Source organism: Parasteatoda tepidariorum, chromosome 4 (assembly GCF_043381705.1).
Source record: "Parasteatoda tepidariorum isolate YZ-2023 chromosome 4, CAS_Ptep_4.0, whole genome shotgun sequence".
Lineage (NCBI taxonomy): Eukaryota > Metazoa > Arthropoda > Arachnida > Araneae > Theridiidae > Parasteatoda > Parasteatoda tepidariorum.
The window spans coordinates 74,391,968-74,419,613 of record NC_092207.1 but is presented as its reverse complement, the minus strand read 5'-3'; the positions used below and the strand labels follow the sequence as shown (position 1 = coordinate 74,419,613).

General features: G+C 29.5%; 1 protein-coding gene across 1 annotated transcript in view; it reads left to right on the top strand.

Moving 5' to 3' along the window:
- The window catches only part of LOC110282933 (uncharacterized), a 309,636-nt gene that overhangs the window by 174,078 nt on the left and 107,912 nt on the right, over window positions 1–27,646 (top strand). Inside the window, exons 3-4 of the mRNA XM_071180054.1 lie at window positions 20,889–21,011; window positions 24,018–24,123. Of these exons, the coding sequence (XP_071036155.1) occupies window positions 20,913–21,011; window positions 24,018–24,123 (205 nt within the window). The 5' untranslated portion in view covers window positions 20,889–20,912. The remainder of the gene's footprint in view (window positions 1–20,888; window positions 21,012–24,017; window positions 24,124–27,646) is intronic.

Here is a 27,646-nt window from a genome sequence, read left to right as displayed (position 1 = left end):
ACACCTTACAAAATTCATACCATATGGTATTAAAATCCGGACTTAATATAAATACAATTTGCAGTCCATTAAATTTAGCTGTGTATTTGTGAATATACAGCAGAAAAATTTTAATATAGTTTATATTAAGCATAAAAAAGATAAGTTTTATCTTTTTAAAAAGGAAAAGATTTAATCACTTTTTGAAGAAGATTTCTAACTTTTATAGTTGCTTACTCAAATTGGAACATCAATAGAATATATCTGAAACAAACACAATGTTTTAAGATAACAAATAAAAAAATAGATTTTACGTATGCAAAACTAATTAGGCTACATAGTAGGTCCATCATTGTCCGAAATATTGGAACTGGACCAACTTTGAATAACTGAAATATTCAGTAGAAATAATATTTTCATCAATAAACTTGAAAAACGAATTTTCGTTTTAATTATAGTTCTACCTGCTCTTCAAATGTAATTTTAATATGACTATTTAAAAAATGTCATTTAGAGAAATAATTAAATGCAAACATAATTTATTTCAAAACTAAATCGCACCGTCGTACCATATAGTAATACATTTTATTTGTGATAAATCCTTTGTTAAAAGAAGCATTTAATTCTGAATCATTACCTAATTTTTCAACATTGACATCATCGGTTTCTGAAATTTCTTATATTCCTTTGCAAGCTTCGTAAAGTTTTTCCCAGGTTCCGTTCGCCCAATGGTTATAAATATTTCTTCTTGAACAAATGACAACGTTTATGTTCTGATATCGAAGCAATGATGGTTAAACTCTCTTACACGTGTAGATAGAAAAGACGAATGAAACAAAAAAACACGACTTTCGGAATGCAGGTACCAAAAGAAAGAAACCAAATAAACCAACTTTACTAAATAACAAAGCGTTGATTTGCTAACCACATAAAAATGATCAATTATATCTGATCATTAAATACAAAGTTAAATTTCTATTTCATATACCCTCATTAGTAGATGAATAGTGGGACAGCATATTATTAAAATTGTGAAAAGAAATAAACCATGATTTCATGCTGCACTTTAAAGCAACTTTTTAAAATCATTTTGTTCATCGAAGTTCTACAGCACTTTTTGTAATTCTTGTTTTTTTGCATATATCTAAATAAGTAAATTATGCATTTATCATTAAAGAAATAATTGATTATATTATTATTATCTTCATAAATACAAAAAGCGTGCTTTAGATTGGGCACAAAACGTTAAAATTACCGTTTTGTAAATCTAAAACAATTATCCTTATATTAAGTAGGCAATACAGTTTCAAGAAAATATGATTTCTGACTAATTAAAGTATGTTTACAAATAACCTTTCAATGTCGATAGAAAAAAAATTCTAAAAAAGAGTAAAAAAGTAACATATTAGGGATCACTAATTAATATTTGAAGAAAGACGGAACAGAACGCTGTCGAAATAAAATGAATCCTTACAGCTGAAAAATGAGAGAAAACAGAAACTGGGTTGATTTTTTGCTATAACTTAAATTCGTTTCTTCATCTTTACTCCAGATCATCTCTAGAAAACAGACAAGTATATGCACAATTTGGCCAAAAATATCCGGGCACCCAGTGATATGTGTCCTAAAACAAATATTGTCCCTCTTTTGCATTGTTACAGCCTGCGAAGGTTAGGGAAGAGATTCTACTAATTTTTGAAAAGTTTTTTTTTTTCTAATGGCAAAAGAAAATGACAAACTCTTACAAAAACAGTGGACAAAAAGGTGAACAACAAGTAAGAGAAAAAAGTCACTATCTCATTAACAGATCTCGGGCACTACACCTCAGAGTGTCCACGCAGAGCCGAGCATCTCAATAGATGGTTCATGTCCATAAGTTCATTATTCGAGCATAACGAGCAATTTGGGTCAGCAGAATGCCGATGCGGCAGAGGTGGTTCGCTAGACAATCATAGCCCACAAAAAGTCATTTTTGAAAAGTGATCATGGGAAATAACCTTCCGGGTGTCCATCACTGCTGAAGTGAGTGCTGGTATGACAGTGAAGATGATTGATTTAGCTGGCCACTTAATGTTCCAAAAGGTGTTCTATTAGAATTTGAATCGAGACTGTGAGATGGCCAGTCCATTTTCTAAACACATATTGGATTAAACCATGGCTGTGCAAGTCTCAATGTGTGATTAGAGCAATTATTTTGTTGGAGAATGGGTTGGTCTTTCAAAAAATATTGCAAAAGAGTTTGGGGAGGAGCATAGTCTTGAATGTATCTCATACAAAGTTCATGTTTCTAATCACGGAAACGTGAGGGCCCTGACTTAACCATGAAAAGTTGTCCCACACTATGATTTGGTTGGGTATCCGGATACTTTTGGGTAGTATACTCAGCCCCACCCTTTGTCAGTATTGATTCGTTAGATTTGGATATCGCTTTGGGTTTTTTTTTCTCGCTTAAACATTAATGCACCCCATTTTCGATAAGAATTTTAAAATGCATAAAGGAGGCCTTTATGGATAATTCCACATTTAATATCCTTCTATAAATTTATTTAAATTATTTTACAGAATTTATGCAAAAGCTGTAAAAAGATTTCCAAATTAAGCAAATTTCGTAAAATAGAGCAAATTTCGCCATAATATTCTGCAACTTGAAATTTTGCATAAATTTTTGGACAGCACTTTTAACAACCAACATACACCCGAGTTACCTATAACTCTANATGGCGCCACTGAAAAACAAGAAACGCACACTCTGCCTAAAATTTGCTCGGTTTCACCAAGCAGGCTTGCCCGTGTGGCAAGTGACATTAGAAACAACAACAAAAAATTTGGTCGAATATTTTACAGGTAAAAAGCATTAAAAAATTCATTCTAAATCTAATTACGTTCAAAATTCTATTTTCTACAGATTGAGAAGGAAGTGCATGTTCTTAATCGCATTTTCACGTGTCATTGATGTGACATTTTGGGTTATCATATTAAATACTAGATAATTTGTCCACATGATACTTATTCCCCTCGAGGTTTTGCCCGAACACCTTACAAAATACATTCTACATGATATAAAAAAAAAACTTATTAAAAAAGAAAAAATTTAAAATTTTCAAATTAGTATTAAACGCACGTCAAACTTCCGGACTTAATATAAATACAATTTGCAGTCGGCTTAACTTAATGGTGCATTTGTAAATATACAACAGAAAAATGTTAATACAGTTAATATTAGGCATGAAAAAGAAAACATTTTACTAGTTTTCTTTCTTTGTAAAGAGAAAAGATTTTATCCCTTTTTGTAGCAAATTTCTAACTTTTATAGTCGCTTTCTCAAATTGGAACAACAATAAAATATATTCGAAACAAACATAATGTTTTAAGATAACAAATAAAAAAATAATTTTTACGTATACAAAACTAATTAGGCTGTACAATAAGTCCACCATTGTCCGAAATATTGGAATTGGACCAACTTAGAATAACTGAAATATTCAGTAGAAATAATATTTTCATCAATAAACATGAAAAGCGAATTATCGTTTTAATTATAGTTCCACTTGTTCTTTAAATGTAATTTTAATATGACTACTTAAAAAATGTCATTTTGAGAAATAATTGAATGCAAAGAAAATTTATTTCAAAATTAAATCGCACTGTTGTATCATATAGTACTGTATTTTATTTGTGATAAATCTTTTGTTCAAAGGAGCATCTAATTCTAAATCATTAGCTAATTTTTCAATATTTACATCGTCGGTTTCTTAAATTTCTTACATTCCTTTGCAAGCTTCGTAAAGTTTTTCCCAAGTTCAATTCGCCCAATGGTTTTAAATATTTTTTCCTGAACAAATGACATCTTTTATGTTCTGATATCGAAGCAATGATGGTTAAACACTCTTACACGTGTAGATAGAAAAGACAAATGAAACAATAAAACACAACTTTCAGATTGCAGGCACCAAATGAGAGAAACCAAATAAACCAACTTCACTAAATAACAAAGCGTTGATTTGCTAATCACATAAAAATGATCAATTATATCTAATCATTAAATACAAAGTTAAATTTCTATTTCATAAGCCTCATTAGTAGATGAATAGTGGGACAGCATATTATTGAAATTGTGAAAAGAAATTAACCACGATTTCATGCTGCAGGTAAAAGCAACTTTTTAAAATCATTTAGATCATCGAAGTTCTACAGTACTTTTTTCAATTCCTGTTTTTTTTGTATATTTCTAAATAAGTAAATTATACATTTATCATTAGAGAAATAATTGATTATAGTGTTATTAGCTTCATAAGTACAAAAAGTGTGCTTTAGATTGGGCACAAAACATTAAAATAACCGTTTTGTAAATCTAAAAAAATAATCCTTATATTAAGTAGGCAATGCAGTTTCAAAAAAATATGATTCCTGACTGAATAAAATATGTTTACTAATAACCTTTTAATATAGAAAGAAAAATAAATTCTAAAAGTGAAGTAAAAAAGTAACATATTAAGGATTACTAATTAATATTTGAAGAAAGACAAAGCAGAATGCGGTCGAAATAAAATGAAACCTTGCAACGGAAAAATGAGAGAAAACAGAAACTAGGTTGATATTTCGATATAACTTAAATTCGTTTCTTCATCTTTATTCCAAATCATCTTTACTCTAGAAAACAGACAGTTATATTTACAATTTAGTCAAAAGTATACGTGCACCCAGCGGTATTTGTCCTAAAACAAATATTGTCCCTCTTTTGCACCTGCGAAGGTTAGGGAAGAAATTCTACTAATTTTTGAAAAGTGATCATGTGAATTATCCTGTCCATCACTGCTGAAGTGAGTGCTGGTATGGCAGTGAAGATTATTGATTTAGCTGGCCGCTTAATGTTCCAAAAAAGTGTTCTATTAGAATTGAGATCAAGGCTCTAAGATGGCCAGTCCAGTTTTTAAACACATATTGGGTTAAACCATGGCTGTTCAGGTCTCAATGTGTGAATAGAGCAGTTATTTTGTTGGAGAATTAGTTGGTCTTTCAAAAAATAAATATTGCAAAAGAGCAGCATAGTTTTGAATGTATCCTCATACAAAGTTCATGTTTCTAATCACGGTAACGAGAGGGCCCAGACTAAACCATGAAAAGTTGTCCCACACTATGATTTGAGTGGGTATCCGGATACTTTTGGACAGATAGTATACTCAGTCCCACCCTTTGTCAGTATTAATTCGTTAGATTTGGACATCGGTTTTGGTTTTTTTCTCGCTTAAATATTAATGCACCCCATTTTCGATAAGAATTTTAAAAATGCATAAAGGAAGCCTTTATGGATAATTCAACACTTAATATCTCTCTATTAATTTATTTAAATTATTTTACAGAATTAATGCAAAAGCTGTGAAATTTTTGCCAAATAAGGCAAATTTTGTAAAATAGAACAAATTTTGCCAAAATATTCTGTAACTTGAAATTTTACATAAATTTTTGGACAGCACTTTAACAACTAGCATACACCAGAGTTACCTATAACTCTAATTTTAATTACGTTATTGAGAATTAACTCTAGGTAAGGATGAAACACAGATGCAGATTAAAGTCCGAACTTGTGTGATGAGTCCATCCAAATAACGGAATAGTAGATTGAAATTTATTGCAATGACCATTGGAGAATTGAACACTCCTAAATGAGTTATAGAATGTAATTCCGATTTAACTTAAACAGAAATTTTAGAGAAAGCAGGAATATAAATTTTTAAAAAAACTGAATTTCATATAAGAATTACTCATTCTTGTGTAAATGCTTCAAAAAGGATAAATTAAATATGTGGGAAGTGGTAATAAAAATTAAAATTGAATTTCGAGTATACAGAATATTAAAATTGGATTCTAATTTATTTTAACACTAAATATATAGAAAAACTTTATTAATAAATAAAAATTTTAAAAAGATAGTATATTTTGAAATAATCTTATACTGAATGCTAATTCAATGATATGTAATTTCAGATTTAACGATGTAGTCGAAACTAAATAAAAAATTTGTTTTAATTAAAAATAATAGGAAAATTTTTTTTTAATTTGTATGAACCATCTATTTTGTTTAATAAACAACTTATTAAAAATATGAATTTAATTTACCTATTTAATTTAACACTAAAAAAAGAAATTTAGAATTTAATATCTTTCTGTGTTTCTCGTGAGGGCCACCACTGCTATTTCCGGTGTTTAACTTAACGCTACATTTTGTTTTGCTAAGCAAAAACTATAACATTTAAAGTTTAAAATTTCTAAGGTGAGTAGAAAAATTAAAACATGGAATATAGATGGAATAAAATAATTTATCATTCGATAGTTAACTCGAGCATAATTTACTGTTAAAATTGTAGACAAAAACATCATGCTGGCCGCTCAACTAGCCAACAGAATAGAAATTTGGCATGCAGGATCATATTTGTTTATGAACTAAACACAATTTTTTTCGAAATTCCAATTTATTCGAAATGTATCGCAATTTTCAGATCTTTTTCATGTTCATAAGTATTTTTTGTAGTATTTTGTAATTAGTAACCATGAAACTTGAAATTATGAAGGTGTGTCGAAGAATGTGCAAGTAGTTCGATGGAATAAAAAGGTTTATAACTATATTATTATTTCAAGAGTTATTATCTATTAAACGTATAGTGAGAAAAAAACATGTTTGCTGACACGTTGAAATGTAACTGCATTGTTGAAATTTGACGAGCCAATAATGACCATTTTAAATTACGAATTTAGCAACAAAAAAAAAATTTTTTTTTCGAAATTTCGACTGGTTTGAAAGTTATTGTAATTTCGCGATCTTTTTTGCATTTTTTCCACTAAATAATAATTATTTATCCATTGTTGTAAAAAATATTAATCCTCTGGTGATTTTTAATACATAAGCTTGAGCTTGAAATGTTATCAAAGAAGAAGATGTTAAAAAATAAGAGAGGAATTAGTTTTTGACAGACATAAATCTTAACATTTATATCGAAATTTCGGAAAATATAAAGATTGAAGAGAGATGAAAACAGCTTCCAATTGGGACTATGAATTATATAATCTATATTTTCTTAACAAGTAAAATTACTTCTCGTTTATTATATATTATTACGTCAAACACACTGCTAGAAATTTCTGGGGGGAAATGAGTAAATAACAATTTATTTAATTGGTATTTTACCATAATCAAATCAAACAGTCAAATAACCATAAATAAGCATAAATGGCAATCAAATAACCATAAATGATCATCAAACTTAACTGTGAGAAAAGCCGTTTATTAACTGCTTTCACCTAATACAGTTTAAACAATCAGAATTTTATCGCACCAACTAAGTCACACAATGAAACCTCTTACAAGGGAAACTAAGGAAGTGTGACTTGCCAATTTTGAAATAAACTAGTGGGATGTATGCCTTATGAGGAATAATTTTAGGGCGCAACATTTATTTCGGCCCATAGAAGGTCCTGTGAGAGATAAAAAATAATTCAATATATAGAAAAATCGCTATTTTATTACTTCAATGCAGACTATTAGTTATTGTATTTGTCTCATAATCCAATTAATTTGTAATTAATTGGATAATTGATTAATTTGGTAATTAATAAATTAATCAACATTCGTTTCGATCCATAGAAGGTGCTGTGAGAGATTAAAAATAATTCAATATATAGAAAAATCGGTATTTTATTACTTCAAGGCAGACTATTAGTTATTGTAATTGTCTCATAATCCAATGAATTTGTAATTAATTGGATAATTAACTAATTTGCTAATTAATAAATTAATCAGAAATTTAAGTAATTTTTAATTGATTGTTAATTAATTGTTAATTAATTGCTAATTAGTAATTAATTGTTAATTAGTAATTAATTGTTAATTAGTAATTAATTGTTAATTATTAATTAATTGTTAATTAGTAATTAATTGTTAAATATTAATTAATTGTTAATTATTAATTAATTGTTAATTATTAATTAAGTGTTAATCCTTAATTAATTGCTAATTATTAATTGATTAATTGATTTACAATTACATACTCCAATTAATTTCTGAAGTTTTTTGAAAAAAAATTTAAAAAATTTTATGTCAATTTTTTTTTTAAATTAACCTAACAGGTTTTTCTGAAAAACCATAGATATATAAAATTTTCGAAATCAATTTTGACAATAAATATGCATTATACAGTACGCAAAAGTACCACAAAATTAATTGGAGTATGAGACAATTACAATAACTAATAGTCTGCATTGAAGTAATAAAATACCGATTTTTCTGTATATTGAATTATTTTTTATCTCTCACAGGACTTTATGTGCCGAAACGAATGTTTCCCCCTAAAATTATTCCTCATAAGGCATACATCCCACTAGTTTATTTCAAAATTAGCGAGTAACACTACCCTAGTTTCCCTTGTTAGTTTCTTGCAACTGCGTGCATAATATAGCAGAGAGAGCTACTCTTTCAGTCTCTTAACCGATAGAACTAATGTTCGAGTCTCAGCGTTGACACCGCGATATTTCCTCCACTTCCTTCCCATTAAGAGTTTCGGTGTCCACCATTATCCAATTTTTGCCCCGTACACTCTCCAATGACCATTACCTAGCGAAAAGCCTAGCTGCTATGTTTAGTTATATATTTCTTTTTCATGTTTTTGAAATCATGCTAGTTGTAAATGGATAAAAAAAACATTATAGGTTTATGACGGAAGCTTTGTGTCTCGGTCAGTAGCCGCCCATAGTTTTATAGTGTAGTACATGAATGTTCATTTATGCCATTAATGAATGAATTGAACAATTGAGTTTCCAGGAAATAATGTACAAATCGTTGAATGTAAATTTAGATTTTATTAAGCATAATTTGAGATTTAGATAATGGCCATTTCTTCATCCAAAAAATAAGAAATCCCTTAATGGGATGAAATCAGAATACTCTCTATATTGAGAGATTATATAGCCAGAATATCATTTCTGACGGTTAGAAAATTGAGACTAGGGAGGCTCCCAAAGGGCTCCCAGCCTCCGCAAATTTGAAATTAAAAGTGAATATAATTATTCCCAACTGACATAGAAAGTATGGGTAGGAGATCCAAAATTTGGCGATTTATCCTAATATACCACAGCCAAAACAAAGCCAACTAGAATATCAACACGGATTTAAAAGAACACCTTGGCGATCACGAGTCGCCAACAAATTTATGTGAATTATTATAACCATGCAACCGAAACATTTAGCCGTTGGAAAATTAGAATAAAAAGTTATAAATAGATTTTTGTTTTCGATTAGAGGCGACAGTGAATTTATATGTCTGCATAATAATGAAATAAAAAGAAAGTATCCGTTACATTGATCTGGAAGAGAAGAAATAAATATTTTATGTTCGTTTAAAAAGATTAAGTTTTTGATTTATTTTAAAAATAATTCTATTAATAAAAATAAGCTTAAGTAATGAAGGATATTTTAAAAAGATAGGAAATAAATATGTAATGCCAAATGTGGCATCACAAGGTTTGTATCCATGGTATTATAATCACACTAGCTTTAAACGGTTTAAAAACCGTAAATGTTTTCAAAACTGTAAGCCCCCCACCCCTGTAGAAAGGTAAGGGATTTGATGCGGCCACTCAAAAACCGTGAAAGAGACTTCTGTTTTTTCCTCGAAATAGTGAGCTGATGATACCTTCGAAGTCTTTTTCCAAAATACCAAGGATGATCATGTGGAACTCTCCAAAGTGAATTTAGTTCCTTCCTTTTGATTGTGGAGATTTCTTTGAAAGTTAAGCTGGTACTGCCATGCAGGATTTCAGTAGAGACTGTCTTGGTCAGACCATCGGCAATTTCATAACCGATCGAACCAACATGGAAGGGGATCCATTGAAAATATATAATCTTATTATTTCTTTTACATTGAAAGTACTTATTATTTCTCAATGATACAATAACGTTAGGTCATTAAGATCAAAATTCCTAAGCCGGTTGAAGATCAGGAACCAGGGTTGTATTATTAATTAAGAACAATATATAATAGCAAATTTTTTCACACAAATAAAAGAATTTGGATTATTATAAATGACTCTTCTGATACATATTAAATGGAAGACAGCACGGTGTAAAAATACTTAAAACCGTTGAACTGATCTGCAATTTTCATCGAATATAATTTAATTGAAAAGGTGTCTCCTGTACGCTATCGCTTTTCAACTCTGATGATTGCTTCACAACAATTTTTGATTTTGAACAAACAAAAATATTTTTTTTTTTTTTGAAAAAGTGAAATTACGCAGTTAAAATGTATGTTCTGAAAAGAATTCTGTTTACTTACGCTCATGTTCTACACTGTGCACATCATATCATTTGTCTTTTGATTTTTTAAAGAACTATCCGACAATAAAACCTCCTATTAATACCACTAAATAACCTATAAAAATTTATTCACCTCCCCCTGAAATTTATCCCTTTGAAAAGAAGCACAAGAGACTCAAATATAATGGTAGTTACCATAACAGCAGTAAAACAAATAATTTACAAAAAAAAAGAAAAAGAAATTAAGAAAACCAATTATATTTCTGTCGCTTAGAGGTTTTTCTTTTGAACTCATGAACTTACATCTGATGTCATGCACAAAAGTTCGAAAATCAAATTGATAAAAACTTAAAACTTCATATTCAGAAACAATTTAAAAGTTTAAAAATATATATTTAATCCTTTAAACATATGTAACTTTCAGATTAGTTTATGACTTTTATGAGCATAAAATGTTTCTTATGAGAGTGTATTCTTTTTTAAACTAATTTCTAAATATTATATGGGGAGAAAGTTTTATAAAAGATCAATATTTCAGATACGATCAGTGATTTCACATTCTTATCAAACTGCTAGCATTGTGCTAGAAAATTAAAAATGCCACATTTTTCTCTGCCTACAGTAAAAACTGAAAAGTAATTTAAAACAATTTGTCCTGGTTCTAACAGTCGACTATTCAAGCATGAAATTTTAATGAACACATCAATTACTTCCACATAAATGGAGAACGCACCACTTAAGTTAAAAAAGCTTATAAATCCTTTTTTTATTTATTTTATTCTGCAAGATAAGATTGTTTGAATATTTTATTTGAAAATGCTAATAAGGTACTTTTTTAAAAGGATTACTTTTTTTGAAAAGAACAATATAATTTTTTTTTAAAAGTTCATCAACTTAATCAGCATTTATTTTTCTTTTCGATGAAGTATTTAAGCAAAATTCATAGGAAAAGTAAATAGAAAACTATTTTCAGAGTTCAAATCTTTTTTCATACAACTCTAAGATTAATATATTATGCTTAGTTGTCTCGAATCTTTGATGATGTTATCTCGCTTAGCTTTGTATTTTACGAGAAAGAAAAGATAAAAATTAGTCACATACTTTTATTTCTACACGGAGAGAGAAATACTGGTAAAATTATCATACTGTAGGGCATTGACAATTCTGGTTAAAAAAAATACTATAATTCTGGTAAATAAAACCAAAATATACAGTATTTAAACTATTTATTTGGCAGTTTTTCCATTCATTTGACAACAGTTAACTGGAATTTCAGGTTTTCAAAATTATAGTTCTTATTACCACACAGTTAGTAAAAAATATAAAACTGAAACGTGTGGAGGCGTGTTTCATGATTTTACTCGGGTTCTTTAGTTCCAGTGGTTAGAAACAAGAACAATGACATGTATGTAGACATTTTGTATGACCAAACTTTATGGTAATAATTCGGGGAAGACTTATTTTTTCTCGAGCAGAATAACTACTCTGTTCACACATTGAGACTTGCGCAGCGATTATTTGACGAAATAAGTGTCTCAAAACTGGACTCTCAGGTTCCTGAACTAAATTCTGTAGAGCCCCGTTAGAAAGAATGCATATTACAGTTTTATCAAACATCCTCACTTCCAGCTCTCACTCGAGCTGTTATGAACTTCCCGTAATCAATTCCTGTGGCCTCATATCAAAAGCTTCTAAAAAGTCTCTCTATAAGAGTGCAAGTTGTTATCAATGCAAAAGAGGGGTCAACGTCTTTTTAAAGCATGGCTATTTCTAACGTAACGTGCGTAACGTAGGACTTTTCGACTCCGTACCATTGAGTATCCGTATTGGCCAGATGGATAATACATAATAATAGATATTTATTGCTAATCCCCGTCCCGCCCCCAAAGGGGGCATCCGGGTATCAATAAAGACAAACAATTAGATTTTAACTGTAAAGACAAATCGGAAAACAATAAAGACATCCGGGAAACAATAAAGACAAACAATCACATATTAACAGTTTGCAAGGGTAAGTGCGATTTAAAAAAGATGAAAAGAAGTACTTCACTACATAATAATACAATTTAGAAAGTTCGTAAGTAGTTAGTCGAAGGGGTCCCTTGAATAACAAAACCTTTATAAAGGTGGTGTGCAAATAAACCACACAACTTTTGAATATGAAAGAACAGTTACACAAGTATATATGTATACACAGCATGTATAGGAATTAAAATGGTAAGTTAAATAACATTGAAACTGAAAAATGAAAGTGATGTCTGCGTGAAAATATTAACAGATGCATAGATGATCTCAGTTACAGTAAGTCTTGTTAAACAGCTGTACATACATCCCAGTACGAATCGAAAGAACAAGTGTGAATATATAGTATTCTAACCATACTGATGAAAATGATATACAGTAACAACGTGAAGTTACAAATGAAAAGATGATCCACATAACAAAATTTTAAAGATGTCAGTATGCATTAAAGACAAACAATCAAAAATTTACAGTCTACAGGGGTATATGCGATCTAAAACAGATGGAAAGAAGATCTTCGCTACATAAAAATGCGTTTTAGAATGTTTGTAAGTAGTTAGTCCATGTCATAAGGCTACCGCCTACGAAAGTATATCCAGAGAAACCATGTAAACCCTTCTGATATTGTTTTACAATTAATAAAAGAAAGCATTAAAGGACAGGGGTATTTATAAAGTGTTCTTTAATAATTTGTTCATTTCCGTTTTTAATTTTGGGAGCAGCCCAGTGTTTTTTAAGATTTTCAAACGAAAGATTTTTTGGAACGAAATTTTTTCTAATAGTTGAAAAGTTTGGACAAACAAGAAAGATGTGATTAAGATCATCGTTAATTAAACATGATTTACACAATGCAGACTTTTTATGAAATCTAGCTTGGTAAGTACCCTGAGTTCCGTGATTTGTCAAAAATTGATTTACGTAAAAGTTAGAATAAATACAATTAGGATTAACTTTGGGAGTTAGTTCGAATGTGTGACGAGCTTGGTTTTCAGGGTTTTCCCATCGCTCTTTCCAAGTGATCAAATTTTGTTTAGATAATTCGTGTCTAACTGAAGATTTTGAAGGATAATCAATTAAATCTACTTTGCTTTTAGAACAGGCTATTTTTGCTAAATTATCAGCCTCCTCGTTACCCCTGTGCCCAACATGAGCTTTAATTCAGTGAAATTTAACATTTTGTCTATAGTTATCTTTAATCATTTTTGTCAAATAATCATATTCTTTAATATTATTTAGGGACTGCAAACCTGAAAGGGAATCGGAATATAAATCCACAATTAAATTGATGTTGTTATTATTTATCCAGTAAATAGACTGTAGAATCGCCCAGAGCTCGGTTTTAAATACAGTTGACTGATAGATAATAATAGATAAAATAATTTAACAAAAACAAAACAATAATTCTGAAAATCAACCCTAAACAAAATATATATCTTATAAACTGTCCNCGTCTGCAAAAAATAGGAAACCGATAAACTCGATACTTGATTTATAGGTTTTTTGTCAGATTCTCCTAAAATAAATTTACTGCTACGTGCTTTCGATTCCCGTTCCTTAAAGCTAACTGATGTCCAATAAATACCTGTAACATTACAGTTTGCTCTGTTTAACAAGTTACATTTTTATATTTTTCATTTGTGTGTTTTAATGTAGATTATCTTTAATATTTTGGTCTCTTACCCAACACGTATCAGCTTTCAATGATAAACATCTATTTACGTTTATTCTTGGCTCTGCCGAGGATCAAATTTGTGATGGCATGTCTTCGGATCATGCTCAGGGATGTTTCCTAGACGGTCGGCAATAGCCCATTGTGCAGCTGTCGTGCGACGTAAATGAACTACAACTCTCTTGTAATAAATTTCTCAATGGTTGAACCATTATAATCAGTCCTGAACTATATTATTGTTCAAGATTTCTTTAACTTTTAAAAATAACAACAATAACATTAACAACATTTAAAAATTGAACCATATTGATTGAAGGATTGCCCCAATCAAACCAAACGTTTTAAATAATTCATTTTTACTTATGTACAGTGAATCACGAAAATGATAACGTATGACCCTTAATAACTTTCCTTCTAATGGTCGAATATTTGCGTACTAGATACCCATCCTAATGGTTAAAAAAATTGTCCTCAATTATGCAAATGAATTAGTGCTAACTATTAAATTAGTAGGGGAATTAAACACAAAAACTTGCTTTCTCTGAATAAACATGCATTTTATTCTCGAATTTGAATTCATCTTATCTAGTAATGACGTTGTTAGAGTAGGTTTTTTTTTTCTCATATCCGTCGATGAACAGCCAACCCTATTTCTAGATTTAGGACTACTAATATTCAACACCGTAGCCTTTGTAACTTTGAACCAATCCAGATGACAAGAAAACTCCTGGATCAGTACCCCCAGAGGTATTGATTTGCTATTGGAACATAGAGGACTTTGCGAATCAACGGATTTAACTTTTCATCAGTCACCATTTACTACACTGGGGAGTCGACCGGCTGCGATCGAACCCACGAACTCTTGGACATAGGCCCAGCGCCCTACCGACGTGATTCACGAAACGAGGCTGGTGTCAGTCGAGGAATTAGAGAGGTGTGTTCATGCTCACCAGTGTAGAGTAAATTCGAGCAAAATGATCCTTCAGCATTGGCTGAGTTCGTGCCCGAAACCTTTGCGTTCGTAATCTGTTGTAGCCATCATAGAAATGAGTGTACGATTTGAGCTAGAAAGAATATATAAGGATTGCCCTTATAAAAAGTGGGACTTGTGAGATTGAGTCAGAATGACTGCGGCTATATAGTACCACAGAACAGTAGGATGTGCGCTTTGCATATAGCTTTCCGTAGCTGTTTATGATAGAAAATTGATCGAAAATAAAGTCGAGATGTGCATGGAGGCGTCCAGATCGGAACAACGCTTGATTTCCTGCCCCAAAGAAGCTATATCAATTTAGCAAAATACTGTGGTACTCTGAAGAAACTAAGAATAGCAATCAAAGCAAACGACCAGACCCTCTCACACAAAAAGTGATCCTTCTCCATGAAAATACCCACCAACACGTCTATAGAGAAACACTTACGATCTGATAAAATTTCCGTTAGGAAGTGTTGGAGCCTCCGACGTGCATTCCAGATTTACCACTTTGTTACTTTCACATCTCTGAGCACACTTAAGAGGGCATTACAGAGGACATGTTTCCATCGGGTCGACTAAGTGAAGGGAGCTGTGCAAAAATTCGATCAAAATCTTCCACAATATTTCTACAGCAAAGGCATTGACTTGCTACCTAAATGATGAGACCTGTGTTTTGACACCCATTATGATTTCTTTTAATTTCCAATAAAGGTATTCTCTTCCTTTAACGTGTGCACTTTTCATTTGGGCTACAATTATATAATAACAGTGTAAGTTTATGGTCAACTCTACTAATGTAGTTTAAATTCGTTATAATTAAGGGTAATAGACTTTTTTTCTGAAATAGGGAGCTGGCTTCATAAATTAACGGAAGTCTTTGAATTTAAGGGGGCACAACAGGAAAGTGCAATTTTTATTCGATCATTTTCAAATTTTAACAGAATATTTGTAACGTTAATAGAAGTACGTGTGCAAAGTATTAGACGAAAATAATAACTAGTTTTAAAGTTATAGCTAAAAGTATGGTTTTTAATTGTTTTCAATTAAAAAGTTCTCTGAAAATGAATTTTAATTTTTTTAATTAAATTTTAACCCAAATACGTTGTTTATAAGGATTTAACTAAATTTATGTGGTTATGGTAACCATATAAAATATAACGTAACTAGACATTAAATTTTCATTTTGTCACCAAATATTTCTTCAAAAAACAAGCTTCAATTATGTTTGTTCAATTATTAAAAAAATAAGATAAGATATTGAGTTAATCAAATGCATTTAGAATTAAACAAGACAGATCGAATAATATCTGAATTTTTTTTAATAAAAATAAAGCAAGAACTGGTGAGCAAGAAATATTTTGAAGTTGTAAAAACATTGCAAAATTCTATTACGAATTAACGTAACTTTGTCAACGAGAGCTACATATTGATGTATGGACCCTTACAAATTCATAATCTTATTATTCGGAAAGTATAACACGGTTTCCTGCCTATTACTTATTAAATTGAAATTTTTTTAATAGTTCAAAAAATCCAAAGAATGGATTTTTAAAGGATTTTTCTCATTCTGAGCATATAGTGCCCTTAATGAACAACTTTATGAATTTTATGGAAATTTCTCAGAACATAGAGATTCTGAGATTGCAGCAGTAAAGCAAAATTAAAATTGTTTTACTTCCACTTATAGAGTGTATAAAAATAGTTATAAACTTAACTTTTATAAAGTAAAATTATTATAGTTTATAAATTTATTTTATTTACATCCAAATTATTATATTTCCATAAAACTATTATATTTCTATAAAACTTTTATATTTTTATAAAGTCATTAACTTTCTATAAAACTATTATATTTATACAGGGTGATTCTAAAAAGATGGGCAAAATTTTAGGAAGTGATAGTACANGGCCCGAGGATCGAACCAGGGACCTGTGGCACGACAGCGCGAAGCGCTACCGCCCAGCCACCGGGCGTCATTTGTATAAAACTATTAACCTTCTATAAAACTATTATAGTTATATAAAACTATTATATTTGTACCTCGCTATTATATTTATACTTAACTATTATATTTATACTTAATTATTATTGTCAACTACTTTCAGAATTTAAATAACTTCATAACTCAATTTATCAAAATTAATCTTTTTGTTATGAAATACAGAAATCTCGAAATAAAATAGAAATAGCTGACAATAGAAATAATTATAATTTCAGTGAGAAAGTTTATTCCGAATAAAATATTAAACCGTCATATTTTCACATATATTCACACATTTTTCCAAAATACTCAAATTGAAAAAGTTTCCCTCCCTAAATATAGAAAAATACTCTCTCATGCAAACTTTTTTCTTCAAAGAAAATCCAGCTCCAGACATAAAGACGGGAGATATTGGCTGAAATCTCTGACTGGGATTTTCAAAGTTATCATTAAACTCCACTTCCTGGCTGTCTCGTTTTTTTCCCTAACATTTTCCCCAAAAAGTAATGGTATTGTCATACACTTTGAAATGCAAAGATATATTTAATCTCTCCGACTCCTCGTGTGTAGTTTAACCTTTGGGCGGTACTTTCTAAAAAAGTTTTCCTACTTTACAAAGATCCTTTTCAACTCGATAACTGGCTTTCAATTTTGGAGAAAAAAAGAGGATTTTCTGAAGAAACTGGTATTCATTAGGTTGTAATACCTTTTTAAAGAAGTTAAAAATTGTAAAAAAGCATATTGAGATTATTATTGAATAAAAGGATATAGTACTACCGTTTTCGTTTGTTATCCGAAACATGGATTTATGTTCATTGTGTTGTTGATCACTATAGTTATACTTTAGATAAAGCTTAGTAAAATTTACGAAGTAAATGATGTGTTGTTGAAGCATAGCGTATTAACTTGAAAATTATGCTCAGAGAAAACAATTATTTGCAATTGCTTCGCGTACTACAGTTTTTAATTAAATTTTGTTATTCATTATTTAACTATGAATTATTTAAATTAAAAATTGCATATTAAATTTTTATAATTAAGAAAGAAAATCGAAATTTGTTATGAATGCAACCGTTGCATAAATGCAAAATTTTTAAATTTCAGATTGGATTTTTTTTTAAAAAGTGAATGATAGTAATGCGTTATTCAAAGTATCATTAGTAATTAAAATTGGCACTGGTTGGAAGTGTAGCTAAAATCAATGAATTCGAATTAATTTGAATGATACTGAGTTCTTTTTTTTTCCCTTTCTTTCAGGAAATTAAACGAAAATACAGGGTTGAAAACAAATAAGTTGAATTATGCAAGTTAATACGTTTCCATTATAATGGATTTTTACTATGGTAAATTGCTGACCCTCTAAGAAAGACTGAGAACTATAATTTTTAAAATCGGAATTTCTGGTGAACTTTTGCCATACGAACTGAAAAAAATTTTCAAATTCCGTTTAAATACCGCGTGCATTTCGTAACAAAACAATGTTTTTTTTTTTTTTTTTTACCATAAAGTCATTATTAAAGAGTGCGGTAATTTTGTCTGGTTCTTTTTCTCATTGTAGTAGTGAATACTTTGTGCATTCGACATAAGCATTAGTAGACTGCTATTAACATAATTGTTTCGCGAGAGTCATGATCTGTTATATATTGTAGATAAATAATAATCATTTCTGACTAGCGAGTTATACTTGAGAGTACTTCTCTTTGTCTGGTAGTGATGTTTTGAACTTTCCAAAATGAAGAGTGTGAGTCAAAGTTAGGAAATTTTCTTTTTCCGTCTGCTGAAAATAATTAGAATATTTTCCTACAGACAACAGTATACCAAAATGAACAGACGAAGCGGAAGAAGATTATATAGCTTGCATATTCTTTTTCGGAAACTAAACAAACTCTTTTCGCTAATTCTCAAGATTAGAAACGAAGTTTGTTCGCAGATGGCGCTACTAACTAAGGAATATTAAAAAACAATGTTTTCAAAATGACTATAACATTTTTCGAAACAGTGTATATGTAGTTAGTTGTTAACACACTGTTGCTAATATTTATAATAGAATAGTCTGACGAGCAGCAGGAAACATTATTTTATAGTTTTTTATCAGTCATCAGTGTCATCTGTTAATGATATTTATGACAGATTTTGGTACTTGGCGAAAAGTTTTGTTGTTTCCCCAAAAAATAATTCATTTCCTTCAGCTTAAAATCTTTTTTCATTGATATTTCCCAAAGTCGGCAATTGTTGGAATCCATATTTTGTGTTAATGTTGTGCTTAAAAAATTAAATGAAACACACTGAATAACTTTTGATCTAATGATCGGATTCATTTTTACGTGCTAGAACTCAAATTTAATGGCTTACAGAGGTGAGCTAAATTATACTAATTTATTTGAGGCTGATGATATTTTAAGTTACGAAATGAGGCACAAAACGCTCTCTCTCTGAATAAACTTGTCTTTTTTCGGTAGAATAGGATTTCTTACCCTCAACATACAGAGTTAACAACAATCAGGGAAATATGGTTTCAATAGTTTGATCCCTCAAATTTAAAGTTTTGCCAGGTAAAAATGCATTTTTTTTAAATGATATAAAAAATTGCCAACATTAAAATTCCAATTTTTTGATTAGTTAATAAGATAATAAAAGTAATAAATAAAATTTGAAGCAGTAATTTTTTATGGCATTATCTGCAGATAAACGAATTTTATGATTGCATGCAAAAGTTTTCAGTTCACTTAAAAAAATTTCTAAACATAGTGTAATACGCAAAATAAAATTAACATTAAGGGGTCTAAATTTTGCACTGCTCTCCTGAACGAACTATTGAGACCATATTTTTCGGTTTACGGCTATCCTCCATATTTTGAGGCTAAGAAATCAAAAGTCATCTAAAAAAAAGTATGTTTATTCAGAGAAAGTACGTTTCTGTATTTAATTTCGTTACTTGAAATACCGTCTGCACTAGTTAATTAACATACTTGAGGTCACTCCTATGAACCATTAAGATTGATTCCAAATCTGATATCAAAATCTGATCTTAGGATCAAAAGTTATTCAGAGTGTTTTGTTTATATTTTTACTCATCGTATATATGTTATAATGTAAGTGCGTATGTAATATTACTTTTAATTGCAAAGCCAATAGATATTTACAGTTATTACAACAAAATTTTGTTGCTGAAAATCATTTGTTGCAACTTTTTGCAATTAGTTAAATCCCCCTATTAATTAAAAAAAATTGAAATCTTAAAACTTATTTAAACAACTCTTAATCGTACTGAATAAAACTTGTTTGTTTGTCTGAGATGCAATAAACAAAACCATCTATTGACAAAAGTAGAAGCTATGTTAACTCACCTAACCATAATTCTTATACTTCATTTTTTTCATCTCATGTTTTACATCGTAGCATCTTTTTTTTTTTAATTTTTATCATTTCGTTTGCATAACATCAGTTTAATTATATCTGTTATTTGATAAAAGAGATTAAGTGAAATTAAAAGTGAAACATATTTTCGTATTAATCGTAACAGGGACAATTAAGCAAAATTGAACAATACGTAGAAACATGCCCAGATTCTGATTTACAAAGGCCACCGGTAACATTCAATACAATAATACGATAATATGAATTAGAATTGGAAAAATATCGCTGAGTGTGGTTGAAAATTGATAATTTTTGAAATGACATCACGATATTGAAATACGTAGTTATCGGTTACTGGGACCAATGTTCTTGTTGGAGACAGCTCAAAAAAGCTGTCACCTACCAATAAGTACCAATATGTTCCGCAGTACCAATATGTTCTAAAGTACCAATACGCACCAATGTGTTATTATAACCGATTTGTGCACCAAATGTTAAAAATTTTAAATTGACAAAATATATTTTGTTTTAAAAAGAAAATATACTTTCAGATACACCTGTGTAAATTGTGTAGACTAAAAGACTGTTATTTTCTAGACTAAAAGAGATGCATGGGATAAAATGGTAACCTTGGGAAAAACACCAGAAGAGCTACGACTCACTTACACTGAAGCACAACAAAAAGCCTTAAGAACAACAACCAAGTCATCTGCACAAGTGGTATTATAATTATAAACTAAAATTGACTATATATTGACTATTGAATATACAATGGTTACATGTTTAAACTTCTTTCTGCGTGTCCCGTGATTTCCACAGACAACGTAGAAGTTGAAAAATTGGCACAACCAGAGATTTTCGCGGAGATGCATTTTTTCCACCTATATAACTGTGCAACCCGCTCATTTCCCTTTCGCGGATTCATTTCATCATTTCTGTGATGTTTAATTGTTTTTTAGATCTGGGATATCAGATGGTGTGAGTTGTTTCTATTTCAGTAAAATATACAAGCATGCTTTGAAACATTTTGGGCTCTATTTTAGAAGTGTGCTGTTTGCTGATTTAAAAAATAAAAATATAAAAAAACTGATTAAAACAATTGAAAAGATTACGAGGATCTTTGTTTATCATACTGGAATTCATTTTTAATAAATTTTTTATAAGTATTTTGCATATTCTCCTTACCTTTATATGTAATAAAACAAATCATAATTTAACCCAGATTAATTTCCAAAATCTTGCTTTTATATCAATATTCATTAATTTCACTGTCCTGACAACCTTTTATTACGAACTAATACTATATTAAAGCAAAAATCTTTTATTTTTAGAATTTTTTTTAATATTTTAACTTTAAAATGCATATAGATTTGAAATATCTAACAAATATACTCCTTTTTTGATTTGAAAAAAATACGCAGGAGGAAGGTTAAAAACTCGAAAGTTTCACTCGAATTTGATTCAAAGCTTTGCTTTGTTTTTATATTATGTTTGTTTACTTATATTTGACACTTGCTTTGTTAGCTATTATTGTGCATTTGTAATTATTCATTATGCATGTAATTAGTTATTTAAATCTTAGAATGTAAGGAATAAATAATCGAAATGTATGTTTTCAAGTATTTTTATTAATAAAATGTTTCAGGAAACTTCAAAGGCGTAATATAATCTGAAACTTAAGTCAAATGAAAACTGCCGATTTCGAAATCAAAACTATTCTCATAAATAAATTAAAATTTTCCTTATTAAAGAATTCTGGGAACTGACAACAAAGGGAATATCAAATGAAGGAAATGCATTCCAGAAAAAGGAATGGATTTTGTTTCACTACAATATGAAAAATTCTTTGTAAAAAAAAAAAGAAATTTGAGTTATAATTTCAAATCTTTTTTTAAAATTAGTATTGAAAAAATTCAAATACTGCATCTGATGCTGTATCTATGAGGAAAACTCTAATGTCATGGAAACTGTAAAAAGAATTTATACTATTTTTTTTTTCTCTTATCTTTGATGATAAAAGTCATAAAAGTCATAAAATTTTCAATATTGCAATAAACACTTGATTTCCAATTTTAATTTTTTCTCGTTTGCATACATTCGTAGCAAACATTTTAAAAAAAGCGAAAACTCACCATTATTTATCACTTTTGAATTCTAAAGCCATATTGAAATTATGGCATGCTTCTGAGATCTTCTGTACTATACTTTTAATTAAGTTCGCATTAAAAATATATGTGTACCCTTAATTCAAACTTATAAGAAACCAATATTTCAATAATCATTTAATAAATATCATCAGTTAATTTATACAAAGGTAGAATGCATTAATAATTATTAATACTGACTGGAATTATGTTTATTTCGTCGTGAGAGCTAATAATGGGTAAACAGTTAAATGCAGTAACCAAGCGTATTAATTATAATTATTAATTCCCATATAACACTTTTTTGTTATTACACTGTTTCCCTTTACTACATCAACATTATTTTTCCCAATTCTATCTCAGAACCTATATGCTATACAATTGCCTAATTAATTCCATAATGAATCAGTGCTTATATTTATTAATACTCATATAACGTTTTTTTATTATTAATGCAATGGCATCTTTTATTGCATCATTTCCAGTTTCTATTTCGTAACTTATTTTATATTATTACCGAATTAATTATATAAAAATCGATACTCATTTAATTATTAATATTCATATAAGGCTTGCTTTATTATTACACTGATCTCTTTTATTACTTCATTCTTTCTCCTCTATCCCGTAATTTATTTTACAACATTTCCTAATCAATTATATACAAAAATTAATACTCATTTGTTTATTAATACTCAAATAAAACTTTTTTTATTATCACACTGATATCTTGTATTACATCAATATCTTTCTCGTTCATATTCCATAACCAATGCTGCATCATTGATTAATTAATTACGTAATAAATTAACACTTATAAGTATTAATAAACACATAACGCTTTTTTATTATTGCACTGTTTTCCTTTATTGCATAATTATTTTTCTCGCTTCCATCCCATAATTTATGTTACAATAATTCCTAATTAATTATGTCATAAAATAATGCTTATAATTATTAATGCTTATAATTATTAATACTCATAGCGCTTTTCAATATAACACTGTTCTCCCTTATTAAATCATCACTTTTCTCGTTTCTATCATCTAACCAATGTTACACCATTGTCTAAATAATGTAATAAAAAATAAATATAATAAAACATTAATAATGATAATTATTAATACTCAGTTAATGCTTATTTTTGTTATTACACTTATTACCCCTTATTACATATTTTTTTTTCTTATTTCTATCTTATCTGTTTCACCGCAATGCCTAATAAATTGCTTCGTAGTAAGTTTTGTAAACTTTTAAACTAAAATCATTAACTAGATTAAATAACATTTAAACCCCTGAATTGTATTCACGAAATACAAATAATCCTTTAATCAATTATAATTAAACCGAAGTTAATGCGATCTGGCTATTTTTAGCTACCAGAACTACAAATATGCAAGATAAGTATTATTGTTCAGCTGCTTTTAGTGAAAGAAAAAAACTTTTTCCACTAAATTAATTGATACCACCAGATCCATTTGGAGAACAACTGACACAGCAGGTCACATTGATTTCCCATTAGTGAGCATTGCGAACAAGTTAATTTTAACTCAGTTTTGACAGGATTATTCGTCTCTTGTAGGGTAGGAAACAGTCTCTTCAATTGAATGGTGGTGCACAAGAGGCATTGCGAAAAATGGTTCAAGTTTCCTGGGAAAAAAGAAGAAATTCCACTCTTGCAGATATCGGTAAGTACACATAATAGAAATATTTGATCGAGATAAATGTATAGGATGCGCTGTCAATAATGGAATTCATATTGAGAATGCACTCAAGTTAATGGATGCACAAAAATGGCTGATGAAGTATTCTATAGAAAATATTGCGTTCGAGAAATAAATTTATTACAGACAAATTATAATATGCAAACATTCTATTGAAAGTCTAGGCAAAGTAAATAGTGCCTGGTCTCTTTGGGCGAAATAGGATATAGTCAATGGGATGAATTTTTTTTTCTTATTCGTTGAATATAATCTTTCGGCATCTGTCGTATTATATGAAACACTAATACGCATATTATCAAAAGACCAGTAAAACTTCTTTTTACACGTTGGCAATAAAGAACTGAAATATCTGACGAGTGAGATGACATTAAGCAAGTTCAAATTTGAGTGTCACCTATTTCCATTTTGAAATATCTGTCGTGGGCTGTGGAAAGAGGAAATTAATTGAGCCATAAGTTGGGCAGAAATGATAGGTTGAAAGCGGACAGTTTATATATCTAAACAAACTCTTTTACATTTTTGTTTTAACCATGCTTATTATTTTACGCAAGTAACATAATAATTTAGGGCTACCCTTTTTTTATTCCCTAGCTGAATATCCATTCTTCATGCAAGTTGAATAATAAAATAAAATAAATAATTAAAACAGTACTGAACAACACTACAAAACCATGCACAAAACTAGAAAGCATATATTAACACAATTAATAGAATTAAATTTCAGTTACTTACCAATTCCTTATTATCCATTAAGTTATTATTATTTATCAATTTTATATTATTTATTGCCCTTCCCGTTGGATATACGTTACTTGCAAGACTCTCAACAACAAAACAATAATTATACTTTGAAAAAAATGTAGGACGATACGTTTTCTAAACATTCCTTAACACTACAGTGTACATATGAACTATGTCACCAAGATAGATAGATATTTAACAATCGCAACGTATTACATGCATTAATAATAACTAGATTTTTCAAAATAATTAGCTCTCAGGGATGTCTGAGCCATTACTACCATTCTTTACACTGATGATTTTATTAAATGAAGATCTATCACACCATATGTTTATATTTTGTACTATCTGGGGTTTTTTTAATACAAAGGACCATACCTCTGTATTCACGTGCCCGGTATTCTAAAGACGGATCCCTTAGAAAACTTTAAATTCCATTGCCCGATATCACCTACAATGATGTTGCTCCTATTCAAATATTATTAATTACAAAGTACTAAACCATCAAAATATAAAATTTCAGTTTAAAATGATTTATTGAATAGCGGAAATGCTACTTTTCTTTGGTCATCGTCTTAGTTACAGATATTTTTGTTCAAAAAAACGAAGAAACAATAATGTTCTATTTAGTTTTCGGTGATTTACGCCTAATTATCATATTATACTTTGCCAAAAGAACATTTGTCATAAATCACAATGTCTAGAAAAAAAAGCCTTGTTTATAAATTAATCCTTGATTTATTTATAAATTAATCCCCCATTTACACCTTTGTTTTACACTTATATGTGGATTCAATAATACACTAATTAGCTTCTTCAATAGTTTACTTATTCACTAATTCTCAAATTCATTGATCTGATTCATTTCTTCGTTTTATCACTAACTACATCTAAAATCATTCAGAACCAATTCCCTTTAACGCTTTTTAGGGCAAATAAACCACGATTAATATGCTTTTGAAATGTATGTAAATTTTACAACAACAAACAAACGCATGAAAAATCTTAATCTTTTATAAAATACCTTCAAAAGAAGATGAATGGTTGTTATGACGATGGAATATATTAAATTATTTTCTCTTGATTGGTCACCTACGAATAACATCATCGTAGGGGATCTGTGTCATTTGTTAATTCAGAAGCTAATCAATTATAACATACACACGTGACTGTCACTACAGGTATGCAAAACACTTCGCTTCTTCTCGAGGCGGAAGAGTCCAATTATTACGTCCAGATGCGTAATTCAAACTTAATAATTTAAGCTGAATGATTAAAAACCACCAAAACAGGGTACTAGATAACATATATTGTTAACAACAAATACTGTAATTTAAATATTTAGCACTAGCTATTTCATAAACAATTCTTAAAAGTATTTATATGTGTTCAAAATGTTTATTATGTTGACTACATCAAAAGTATACTTTCAAAAAAAAGAATTCCAGATTTTGTTTATTCTTTGGAATAAACGAAGACATTTCATTTCATACACTACTTGTAGAAGGTCTTGAAATATTTGATCAACATAAATAAATATTTACAACCCAAAATGGATACAATATTGACAAGGCACTTAAAGTTAATGGAATCTCCATAAATCTAATGGATTTGTAATGTTATTCTATTGATTGATAATTTAAAGCTGGTGAAAGAGTCAAGTTAGTAACTTTATTTATTGATGTATCTAAAAAAAGACCATTTAAAAATATTAGTGTCTAACTAATATAAACAAATTGCATTGTGTAAGACCAATAAAATTTTATTCATATTATCACAAATATGTTAAACATAAAATTTTTTGTCAATTGATCGAATTTCAAATGCAGATATATGTATTACAGTTTCTTATAATGGAAACATTCCTCATGCGTCTTTATATTATTTACTTATTCATAATAACACACTTATGTTATTACATTCAAACACAGATTGTTAAAAAGAACTCCCTGAGTCACCATGTGCCATTTCATATCTCTGAGCTTCGGCATCATAGCTATAATTTTCTTTATTTGTTTTTTTAATTATTTTTATTTGTTTTTGTAAACTCCCTCCTCAGACCTTATATGTATCATTTGTTTCGACATAATAAGGTTAGTCAATTTAAAACACCATGCACTTTCCCTTTAATAGAAGCGTTAAAGCGTCTACATCAGTGGACTTGAAAAGTACAATAGAAAATTGTGTTGCAAATTTGACAGATTGGTTGGTCTATAGCATAGAACCATGAACCAGTTGCCCCTTTTCAAGTAATGAGGAAGAAAAATAAAATAATGACAGAAAGTTATAAGATCTAAGTTTCTAATGAGGGTCTTTTTTTTCTTTTTTTTTGTAACAGGCATTAAACAGCTGATCCGATTCTTAGCTAACGACTATCAATGTTCAATTCCAACACCTTCTGATCTTGAACCTAGACCAGAAGACAAAGGAACTCCTGGATCAATCATTCAAACAAACTAGCCTTCGTGGTGAACTAATCCGCATATAACTAATCCGCATTTACGTTACATAAGGAGGTAAACCATGAAAGCATCCCAGGGTTACCCACTCTTTCAGGGCACCATATTAGGTGGGCTAACAATGCTCCCACAGTAAGAACAGATAGCACAAAGAATGCAAGAACATCCATGACTTGTCTGGAATTCGGACCCAGTACATTTTACTATATCCTGGCAGTTTTGACCATGCATATTTTCACAGTGTATCTATGCATAGAAGGTCTATATATATATATATATATATATAA